Source organism: Thermobia domestica, chromosome 6, assembly GCF_964235325.1.
Source record: "Thermobia domestica chromosome 6, izTheDome1.hap1.1, whole genome shotgun sequence".
In the NCBI taxonomy this organism is placed as follows: domain Eukaryota; kingdom Metazoa; phylum Arthropoda; class Insecta; order Zygentoma; family Lepismatidae; genus Thermobia; species Thermobia domestica.
Window position 1 is genome coordinate 148,716,243 of NC_137459.1, and position 12,859 is coordinate 148,729,101.

At 36.1% G+C, this 12,859-nt stretch overlaps 1 protein-coding gene across 1 annotated transcript; it reads right to left on the reverse strand.

Annotated features, from left to right (window-relative positions):
* Positions 1-4,054: 4,054 nt before the first annotated feature.
* LOC145687331 (uncharacterized) lies at positions 4,055-4,942 on the reverse strand. The gene has a single exon (XM_081760788.1). It carries the CDS (start codon positions 4,940-4,942, stop codon positions 4,055-4,057), a length of 888 nt encoding a protein of 295 aa, XP_081616914.1.
* Positions 4,943-12,859: the final 7,917 nt, after the last annotated feature.

Genomic DNA, 12,859 nt, shown 5'->3' on the forward strand with positions numbered 1-12,859 from the left:
TTTCGCATTATTTTGGGCAATCAATTTTTGAAAGAACATATGACACGCTTAGGTTATAACAATAGAACTTTAAAATTAGAACATTTCGGCCAGAAACTCCTAACCCTCCTCACAACAGTAACGTACAGGTACATCTTTTGGCAAATGTTACAGGCAATTTCTCCCAGAAAAAAACATTTGGTTTCCACACTGAAAAACGCAAACTATCCCTGTGCAAGACGTTGGAATGCTCATACTGGATACACCATTACAGTCAGACATTAAGTAATTTTATATTCATTCGCCCATTCATGAAAATTTCAATGGATGCCATACGGTATACTCAGCAATCTCTACTGATTACCTTGCAACTCCTATTGTAAATCTATCTAATTATGACCAAAACCTTTATACGGGGGAAGCCCATTGCATTGGGCACAGTACTTCCGAAGAAAATATATGAACTAAATGCGTTTTCAGTGACTCAATTGTATGATCCAATAGAGGAACACGCAAAACAGTACCGAAAAGAACGTATGGGCAAAATAAAAGACTATATTGATTTCACGAAATTCAATATCAATCTTGAAATTCAATTTACACTCAACCGTTTGTCAATCGTCAATATACCATTCCACACTGTCTGCCCCCAAACTGAAATAAAAGATTTTGCAACTTTGGAACAAGGCTTAATAAGCCTTCCTCGTCCCAGTACAAGAATAACATCCTCGCTGTAGTTAAACCGAACTCAAAAGGTGACGTTAATATCGTGGTGGATTTACGCACATTGAATAATAAATGCCACACTAAAGCAGATGCAATTCAACCAATATAGGAAGTATTGGATTCAATGGGAGAAGCAAAATGGCTCATATATCTTTCAATCAGTATTCCTTAGCAGAAGAGGACCGCCCTAGCACCGACTTTTCAGTTCGTGACTAAAATTTCCCTTACTCGCAGTACGAACTTGCATACAGCCACAAGGCCAGGAAAACTCTACTATCAATTTACAACTTATTGTACGTACTACTTACTGTGACATTCCCACCCAAAAAAACTTTTCTTTATATGTTGATGACTTCTACATTTATTGTTCTTCATACCCACATTTGTTACATATTTTGGTCAAGTTTTGGAGCTCGCTGAAAAACACCGATTACTGCTTATTATAGATAAATCAGAATTCGGAGTAACCTCAATAAAATGTCTTGGACACATTCTTTCTCACGGTTCTTTGAAACCTGATCCAGCCAAAAATAGACGCTATCACTAAGCTACCCAAGCCCACGACAATCAAAAAATTACGCCGATGGCTTGCAATTGTAAATTATTACAGGAACCATATCCCTTTCATCTCACCAAAACTTGAGCCCCTATACAAGGCCTGAGATGGAAAAGGCATTTGAACGTCTGAGACAAGCATTAGTTAATCCGCCTGTATTACAGCTATACAGCACAGAAAACACGGAACACACAATAATGTGCGATTCCTCAACAGATGGCGTTGGCGCAAGAGAAAGATAGGTGAAAAGGAACTACCACGCTGTAGGTTAAATTTCGACAAGACACCCACAACGCATAAGATCACTTCCTATTCATAATTTGGAATTATTTCCTATATTTCTTGCACTAATGAAATTAAAGAAATATTTATTAGGCAAACACTTCACTTCGGTAACAGACAATAAATCGTTACGTGCACTAAAATCAACTACACAATTGAGGCCAAACATTTAAGCTGTCTGGAACAAATCTATCAGTATGATATCACCCTCCTCCACGTGCCCGACGCACATAACCCAGTGTCCGACACGATAAGTGGGAATCCATTACCTTTCGACAAAACAGATTTACAGCTCTTAGACGCGGATGCGCATCCTTTACAACTGTTAGCGTTAGACATAAAAACAGACATATCTGAACTGCAACGTAATGATCCATATTTATAAAAAAAATATTACCGCACTAATTACTGAAGACCGTACGAACAAGCATTACTTGACTTGTAAAAAGCAATACTTTCTTCACAACAGCGTTTTGTACCATAATAAGTATACCACGACACAGCCTCGCACTTTACTTTATGTACCCAAAATTTTCCGTGATACTATTTTTGATAAATTTCACATCAACTCGTTGATTCATCCCGGGTATCTCAAGCTATATTATCTCATTCGCAACAAATATCACATACCTAAATTTAAAAAAAAAAATTGGCTTCACAATAACTTAAAGTCCTGTTTAGATTGTGGATACTTCAAATGAAACTACCAGAAAGTGGTTGATCATGTTCAAAGATTCCTCCCACTAATCTCTTCTACACATGGAAAATAGATATTTCTGATAACTTGCTGCCATCACATGGAGATGAATTTACACATTTCTATGTGGCTGCTGACTTACATTCATCATACACAGTAACCAAACGGATAGTGTAACGTTCCTATTTAGATAGGAGCTCGTTCTCGGTACGGGACTCCCACCGGTGAAGACCCGCCACATTTGAGAAACAATATATATGTAATTTTAAATTAAGTATAGTTGCCAGAAATCCTAAGGACCACCATATGTTCAGCTTCATTATAAATACCATATAACCTTCCTAAAATTTAGGCCAATCGCAAAATCATAAATAGGTCAAGGATTTAATATTAGTTTCGTTAAGTAATAAGTCAATGATTTAGGAAGCTCTTCTTTAAAACAAAATCAATCGACATTACACATTTCCTTGCAAGTCATTAAACTCGCTGCTACTGCTTGGACACATTAAATCAAAGGCAACTGAAATTAATAATAGTTCCAATAAATCTTAACTTAATCGTGTTCCACGACAACCTAAAATGATTTGGATAATTGTACTGAATTTTAAAATATATACCCATATATCGAATATAGGAATTATAAGTATGGTTAACACAAGCTGTCTATATCCCATTTAATCAAACATTTAAGTCTCCATTAGAACATATATGAATTCGAATTAGATTTAAGAAGATTATTAAACAACCCACCAGAATATTAAGTAAATAACAGTCCACACTTTAGAATGTCAAATTGAATTCACTTGTAATATACACACAACTCTAATAGAATTTTACCAATTTTCGAAAAATAGAGTTTACTATTATAAGGTTTTACCGAGTACATTTCCAGCACACATCTAATGAGAATAACTCAAGTGCTGAGTGAAGTAACAACAATCGCCACTAGAGGCGCTATATTCAAAATTTGACAAACGAAACTAGTTTATCGAAGACTCGAAATAGAATGAATGTATATATAATCTTACATACCTTTTTTTGGCAAATAACAGTGACATGTTACACACTGGTCCTAACCAGGAAAAATAAAAATTATGCTAATTATTTTTATTTTTGAATTATAAATTATTTTGAAAACTTGTCCAGCGGTAAGTTAGTCCAAGTCTCTCTACAAACAACGTTCCACCCACGATTTATACCAACTAAACAAAACTAAACTAAAAATTAAAAAATCCCCTAAATAAAACATTCACCATCACTCATCCTTCTCATTCACCCGATCTAGCACCATGATTAGTAGGTCTAAAGTCGGCAGTCCATATCCAAAATAATTTATAAGTTTACAATATCTTATATTGAAAGTATGGATAAAAAATAATTTAAATTTAACTACTCTTTACAAATGGGATATATTTTCTTTAAAATAAATAATATATGACAGTAGTAACACTTACAGTTTGACAATTATTTTTGTGATACCTATGCGGGAATATACTCCGTTCGGCAGAACTATTCATTCATACAGCAAGTTTACGTAGAGAAGTGAAGTCCAACCGATCACAGTATTAAACATACATATACGAACGAGCTACAATACCAGACCTGGAAACAATAAACAAATATTAAGATTCACATATAAGAGATACAAACATAAAAATTAAAAACCTGTCCATTTTTATACATACATATATATTAATAAATTGGAATTTCAGAATGATTAGAGTGACGATAGTTCGGTAAAAAATGGTTTTATAGCAAAATATAAATTTAACTTTACATGCAACTTTAAACCATGGATTGAATTTTTTTACCTTTTATTTTCTTACTGTACAATTATTTACACGCTGTTCTCGGCTCTCCCTGTAAGGTTTCGTTAGAGCAACATAGGTCTTACGAACGTCATTCTCATTGCTTAGAGATTTTATTTGAATGCTATTTGCGTTCAAAAAGCACAAGATCTGAAATGGTCCCTCCCAGCGATACATCAATGATTTGTTAAGCTTTTCAGCTAGAGAGGATTTATACTGGGATTTAATAAGTATTTTATCTTCAACTTCATTGGTGACAGGAATTCTACGCTGGTCGAATATTTGCTTACGCCGTCTCCAAGCCTTCGCCATGTTACTCATGGCATTGGCCAAAATATTGGGATCACGCTTACGTAAATTTAGTTCTTCTATTTTCCATTTAATATCCAATGGATAACAAACATTATAAGCTAATGTTAATTCCATCGGCGAACATTTTAATTCCTCATGTTCTGCACAATTTATGGAAAATTCTAATTCCGATAGTCCTTCATCCCAACGGGTTTGCTTATCATGGAAATATATTTTCAAGGCATCCTTCACCAAACGCCAGTACCTTTCCGAATTATTTGAGGCACTGTGATAAGGTCTAATTCTTATGTCTCTAACACCCTGGCTACATAAGAAATCCTTAAAAACTTTTGACACAAATCCACTGTTGTTATCCCTTGATAAGCAATGTGGGAATCCGAATCTGCACATTAATTTGTACAGTTTATCAATTATAGTCTTGCTATTTAAAATCTTTATAGGTTCTAAAAATAATCTCTTGGAGCACGAATCCACCACTATAAGGCAATATTGACCAGAGCGTGTAGGACTAAGAGGACCCGACAAATCTGTAAACCTCACAGCATTAATCACTTTTTCATATTGAGAAACAAGCTGCCCCATCTGTTTAACATTGGAGCTCTTGCTTAATTGATAGTCCTTACAGGTAGATACGAAATTTCGAATATCTTTCCACATACCATTCCAATGATACCTCGCACAAATTTTACTGGTAGTCTTGGTCACGCCTAGATGACTTCCCGGAAGTAAATAAGAATGATAATATTCAGTAATTGAATTTGCTAAAGTTTTAGGCAAACATACCTTATAGGGATTTCTAGTTGCTTTAGTATGTTTACATAATATATTTGGTCTAGAAATTAATTCGTGCGAGTGGACAACGAACGGAGCGTCCCACAGTTCCGTGTATCCACACATGTGTTGCAAACCCCTGTCATCGCGTATCGTTCGTAGTATAGGGCAGTGGATTAAAGCGTCAACAACACCAGTTTGTAGTTAAGTGAACATGGCGCAATTTGTGCCTGATAAAGTGTTTTTGCGGGGTGTCCTGCTGCATTATTTTAACATGCAGAAAAGTGCGACTGGAAGTCATCGTATTTTGGTGGAAGTGTATGGTGACCATGCTCTAGCTGAGCGAACGTGTCAGAAGTGGTTTGCACGGTTTAGAAGTGATGATTTCGGCTTGGCAGACCAAGAGCGAGCTGGACAGCCAAAAAAATTTCAAGACGAAGAATTGACAGCATTGCTCGAGCAGGATTCGTGTCAAACGCAGGAACAACTTGCAGCAGCATTAGGCGTTGATCAAACAATAGTCTCCAAACGCTTGAAAGCCATGGGAATGATTCAAAAGATGTCACATTGGGTTCCACATGAATTGAAAGACAGAGACGTTGAAAGACGAAAAACCATTTGCAAATTGCTGCTTCAACGACAGAGCAGAAAGGGGTTTCTGCATCGAATTATCACGGGTGATGAGAAGTGGATCCATTACGAGAACCCTAAACGAAAAAAGGCCTGGGTGAAACCAGGTGAACCAGGTCCATCACAACCAAAACGAGATATTCGCAGTGCAAAGGTTATGCTGTGCATATTGTGGGATATGAAAGGTGTGGTGTACTATGAGCTGCTGCAACCGGGTGAAACTATGAATGGAGAACGTTATCGACGACAATTAATGCGTTTGAAGCAAGCTCTGGCCAGAACACGACCAGAATGGGAGAACAGACATGATAAACTTATTGTTCAACATGATCACGCTCGCCCACATGTCGCAAAACCGGTCAAACCCTATTTAGAAAATGTCGGATGGGAAGTTTTACCCCACCCGCCGTATTCACCAGACGTTGCTCCTTCGGACTACTACTTGTTCGATTGCATGAACAACGATTTGATTGGACAGCAGTTTACTTCTTCAGAAGATATCGAAACATGGGTCTCTGACTGGATCGCTTCCAAGGATGAGGACTTCTTTCGCCACGGAATCCGTACATTGCTTGACAGATGGGCGAAAGTGGTGGCTAGCGATGGACAATATTTTTCTTAAGGTATTTATGTATTTTGTGTTTGTACTACAGCTTCAATGTGTGCGTACCAACCGCACGAATTAGTTCCTAGACCAAATACCATTTACTAATTTATATCCTGGTAAATTTACCCCCGATTCAAGTTGCTGTATCAATCCCCTTAATTCTACATCTTTTCTTTGATGTTCATACACTGAAACACTTGCAAATGGAAGACTCAATAAATTAACCTTACAATAATTTGTTACCTGCTTTGACCAAGGTTGTTCCAGTTCTACTGGTTCAAAATTTTCCGTATCATGGATAATAGAAATAAAATCCGAAGCAAGTTTTAAAATTCCTGGTACATGTTTTATCTCGAAATTAAATCCATATAATGGATATAATAAGCTGCCATATTTATTTATATTTCTAATATTTCTAATCGCATAAGCGAGACCTTGATTATCAATTCGTAACTCAAATTTCGAATGCAAGAATAGCGGCATCGATTCCACAGCCGTTTGAAGTTCGAGAACATATATTGGTTTATTAAAATCATGATTTCTAAGCTTTCTCGAAAAATACATAATAGGTCAGAGAACCCCTGAATCATCATATTGTTCTAACATCCCTCCTAAACCTCGGGTACAAGGATCAGACGACACAATGAACTTTTTATTTAAATCTGGCAAACGAAGTACTATATGAGTCTCGAATATTTCTTTAATTTTCTTAAGAGCCACCTCTTGTTCTAAATTTCATTAAAAATTTACCTTAGAAGACCTTAATGTACTAATAGGCTCAACAACTTCTTGGAAATTTGGAATAAATTGAGAATAATAATTCAAAAATGATAACAGAGATAACACTCCCTTTCTAGACTTCGGTGGAGGTAACCGACGGATTATTTCCAAAGGACTAGGATCCATATACATATCATTCTCTTCAATGATATAGCACAGGTAAGATAATTTAGTTTGGAATAACATAGATTTACTAATAGATAAAGTTATACCAGCATCTCGAAATTTACTCAACACCTTTTCTAAAATAATTTTATGCTGTTCAATTGTCGGTGTAGACAAGGCGACATCATCAAAAAAATATTGTACCCCTTCTGATTTTAACGGATACAAAATATCAGTCATTACCTTAGATAATACATGACTACTACTAGCTACACCAAACGGTAAAACAGAAAACTCAAACAATCCACGGTGAGTAAAGAAGGCAGTGAATTTAGATGACCTCTCAGTCAATTTTACTTGTAGATAAGCTTTCCTGATATCTAAGGACGATCTAATAGCATCATAAGATAATTCAGATAATACTTCTTCCATCCGAGGAGTATACTGTGGGTTAACATGTAATCTTTCATTTATTTTTTTTTTTTTTTTTGAAATTAATAACTAAACGCTTATCTCCCGATTTATTATCCACCAAAAAACAAGGTGATCCCCAAGCGGACGTACTAGGACGTATAATACATTTCTCAAGCCAATCATCTAAAATAGCATCCATTTTAATTTGATCACTCCTAGAGAGAGAATATGCTTTTTGCTTAATCGGAGTTTCATCACTTAATTGTATATCATACATTACATTTTTAATACAACCTATTTTATTTGTAAATACATTGGAATACCCAGCCACTAAATTGTCTACATACCTTTGTAAGGAAGCATCTTGCTCCAAAAACTTGGGATCTACCATAAGCGGGTTAGCAAAAGTATTTGCCTCCTTCCCTCTACTCTCCAAACTCCCGTCAGTTGATTTTTGTGGTGGCTGACGTGCCTCAGAGCCGCCCTTATGTTATTGTCGTAATTGGGTATGTTTACGTTGCAGACTGGTACGTTGAAGAACGCTACTCCGCCTCATTCCCTTCCTTCCGACCACTATGAAAAACAAAACTGGAAGCAGGATCACTTTCTTCCTTATGAGGGGGAGGGGGAGGAGTATAAGTTAGTGGGACAAATTGTCTACCTTCTAAAGTCAAAAATAATTTATGAGCAACTAGATCTAAATTGGCTTTCATCTGACGAAGCTCACGTATTCCTATTATAAACACTGGTTTTAAGTTTTCGACCAAAAAGAACTTTGAATGATAAACCCTAAAACGAAATTTAATTGGAACTATTACAGTCTCACTAAACTCGATGGTTTTATTATCAACACCAATACCACTGAAATGTTCCTTCCTAATCTGCAATGGACGCGATAGAGTTTCATTCCACTGAAAAAAAAACGCTGTTTATGTAACATTGAAATAGAGGCACAAGAATCTACAGCCCTAAATTGCCTTTTTCCCATAATAAATCCGCACACAAAAACAGCAACAACATTTTTATCGCTCAAGGCAGTATGAGGCAACTCACTATCAGTCTCTTTATTTACATTAATCTCCGACGATATCACTGGTCTCGTCGACTGCACTACTGGCTGAGAGCGTCGAATCCCGGAATTAGGTTTATTCCAAGATCGGCTCAGAATAGGTTCATTAGCTGTCGAAGCTCCTTTTACTTCATATTTTAAGGGACACTGTTTATAAAGATGATTTCCAAAACAACCAAAGCACTGTTTGGGTTTCTTTTCTACAACATTTACTGACGTAAGCCCAGCGTACACAAATAAGTCCCGGCAATGTAGTTCATATCGTTCCACAACAGACAACAATTCATCTAAATGATTAGGTAAGTTCCCACGAAAAAGTTCGTAACGAACCTGAGGCCTCATCCCTCGAAGCACAACCCGCAGCACCTTCCTTTCATAATCAAATCTTCCAAAAAACAATAAATATGCTTTCCTTACACTATGTATGTATTGCCAAGTATTTTCATGTGGCTGTTGTAATCTGTTAATAAACCTGTTCTCAAAAATATCCATTTTTCCTAAATCTGACATCAATTTCTCTATAATATTATCACTAATAAATACCCAGTCTGAACTTAGCTCGTACAATTCCAATATTTTAGCATGCAATCGAGTGGAAGACTTACCCAAAACTCCAACGATTACAGCATGGATCGGGTACACATCCTGATCTATGATATCAAACACCGCACACAAAAATTTAAACAAACTTAAATGATCATTTTCATCGCCAAATGGTGTTCGTTTCAAAGCTTCATTAAAACCAACATTAGCTGCATTCACAGTTATTTTGCTCAGATCGCAAAAGAATGGCTTACGAAAATCAGCTGTTCGTTGGCTGAAATGTTCTCCCACTCTTTTTTCTTTTTCTTCGAAAGCAATGACCTCGTCAGGTGTACTAGTTTGTACAAATACTGAACAAGTTGATTTGACATACGTTTCTTTATCGCCTTCAATGCCACCTGCTCCTGTGACCTTGGTAGATAAAGATCGTGAATTAGCTATATCACGATATGCCGTAGTGTCCACAACCCGATCGTTTGTGTTAAACATTCTGGATTCAACATTTACGTCATGAACTCTCAAAAAATGACAAATCCAGCATATAATAATCCACAGGATGTTTTATGATTCCGATATATCCATTTGGAAACGAGTTCAAAACTAACTGAGGCCTAATTGGGCTATCTCCCACACGCTGCATTTTGCTATTATACTCAAAAATTAACTCAGAATTTAAATAACTGCATATTACAAAATACGTAACTATTAACACCTCACAACCTGTCATTAAAGAGCAGCCTAATATACAGTACAACCAAAATAATTTATTTTACTGCCACCAATATAACGTATCGTCACTAAGTCTGAAATTTGAAACGGTATTTTTTTCTCTCCTAATCTAAACAACGGAGTGAAATGTGTGCTGGAAATTTGTGTAACGTTCCTATTTAGATAGGAGCTCGTTCTCGGTACGGGACTCCCACCGGTGAAGACCCGCCACATTTGAGAAACAATATATATATAATTTTAAATTAAGTATAGTTGCCAGAAATCCTAAGGACCACCATATGTTCAGCTTCATTATAAATACCATATAACCTTCCTAAAATTTAGGCCAATCGCAAAATCATAAATAGGTCAAGGATTTAATATTAGTTTCGTTAAGTAATAAGTCAATGATTTAGGAAGCTCTTCTTTATAACAAAATCAATCGACATTACACATTTCCTTGCAAGTCATTAAACTCGCTGCTACTGCTTGGAAACATTAAATCAAAGGCAAATGAAATTAATATTAGTTCCAATAAATTTCAACTTAATTCTGTTCCACGACAACCTAAAATGATTTGGATAATTGTACCGAATTTTCAAATATATATGCATACATCGAATATAGGAATTATAAGTATGGTTAACACAAGCTGTCTATATCCCATTTAATCAAACATTTAAGTCTCCATTAGAACATATATGAATTCGATTTAGATTTAAGAAGATTATTAAACAACCCACCAGAATATTAAGTAAATAACAGTCCACACTTTAGAATGTCAAATTGAATTCACTTGTAATATACACACAACTCTAATAGAATAATTTACCAATTTTCGAAAAATAGAGTTTACTATTACAAGGTTTTACCGAGTACATTTCCAGCACACATCTAATGAGAATAACTCAAGTGCTGAGTGAAGTAACAACAATCGCCACTAGAGGCGCTATACTCAAAATTTGACAAACGAAACTAGTTTATCGAAGACTCGAAATAGAATGAATTTATATATCATCTTACAACCTTTTTTGTTTTGCAACTAACAGAGTGACATGTCACAATAGACACCTACACCAGATGCTTTCATTGATTTCATTATTCTTGAAATGATGATTTCCTTTGGTGTAATGGAGATTATTTATACAGATGAAGAATCTAGACATAACGGTACTAAAACCAAAGCTTTTTTTAGATTCTATGATCATCAAAATTAAATACGCATCAACAGGCGCTCAAAAAAAAAAGATTGGTCAAGTTTAGTCTCGCATCACAAACCTACAACTGTTCTCAAATTCTTAACAAGAGACAATCAGAGCCTATGGCCAAACTTCTTAAGGAGATCCACAGTGACTCTTAACCAAAACTCTAACGGCCTGTGAAGTGTCACCTTTCTACATCTTATTTCGATGTGAACCGCGATTTCCTTTGCAAAATATTCTCTCTTTTTATATGTAATCATTAGATTGATTTCTGTAATTACCTGTAAATAAAACATTGCATTTTGGTAAAGGGGAAAATATAAACACTTCTCTTTTGTTTTGAATACCATCCAATAACTTATTAAGTTAATGACAGGTGGTAACACTCATCCTCTCAATAAAATCTACCGTTGTATTGCCGCACTATTTATCTACCATTGTATCGGCGTGTTGCTGCGTGGTGCCTTCCTGAATGCGCTAAATGGTGAACGCATTTCATCCAATACGGTCATTAACGTCTCGGAACAATAAACTGCACTTGCATACACCATTACTTTTGTGTAATCAAAAGAAGAAATTTGCTGGAAGGACTGTGGCCTTCAACGACGAGGTACGTATGACCTCATGCACCCTCAAGTCACAGCAACTTTGGTCTACTACTAAACTGTGCTCTCTGGCCTCACTTTACTTGTTGTCAGTAGACGGCATACTTGGCGCTTCTAGGATATGCATTTAATTTGAGTTACCAAACATAACAGTGTGTAATTCATTCTCCTACGTGTGATCACTTTTGAACAGCAGCTCTACGAAACCCCACCATTCTTTCTCGAAGATCTTTTATTTTGAAAGGTTAGATTGAAATCCAACGCTAAATAACCACATATGGGCAGGATAGAGACACTATTCTTTATTTTGGAAATCAGTAAATTTATAGCTCTCTTCTATTCTTTTCTCCCTATTTTTTCATTATGTTTGTTTTTCCTCTACAAGCATGGTTTATGATGTGTGGGAGCTCTTTACATTTACCTATTTTGTTGCCGTTACTTACGACTATTCTCTATTTTCCAATAATGTATTTGCTTAATATCAAACATATTGTTCTCCCTCTCTGTAAATGTTACTTCTCCAGAAAGGGGACGTCCTGTAAACTGATTTTGTGGGATTTGGGAAATACAGGGTGGGCAAATTAAAACTGGTCAGGAAAATAATTATATTCCTGACACGTAATGTGACATTGTTCATGAAGAAGAGAACTGTCCATTACAGAAAGTGCTGGAAATGGCCACTGGTAACATCGTTGCAACAACCGATTGTTATCACATGTCTGCGCATACTTATCTAACGCGTCCTCTGTCCCCAGTTGTTTGCTATGTCATTATGTGTAAGCGAATGAGAGATGCTGGCGTGTTTAGTAACCAGTTTATTGCAGCATAACATGGTGCTCACGATAAAACAGCGCGTATTCATTATCAAGTATTATTGGAAGCACAATTCGTGGACAACGTATGGGAAACTGTTTGCGCGAGAATTTAAGAATAAAAGTGTTTTGAAAAGAAATCCCAGCAGTCAGCAATGCGAAACTTAGTAGTAAAATGGCGCGAAACGAGCTCTGTAGCGAATACAAAAATGTAGCTATCCCGAGAGAGTTTGAACACCAGAAAACATTTCTA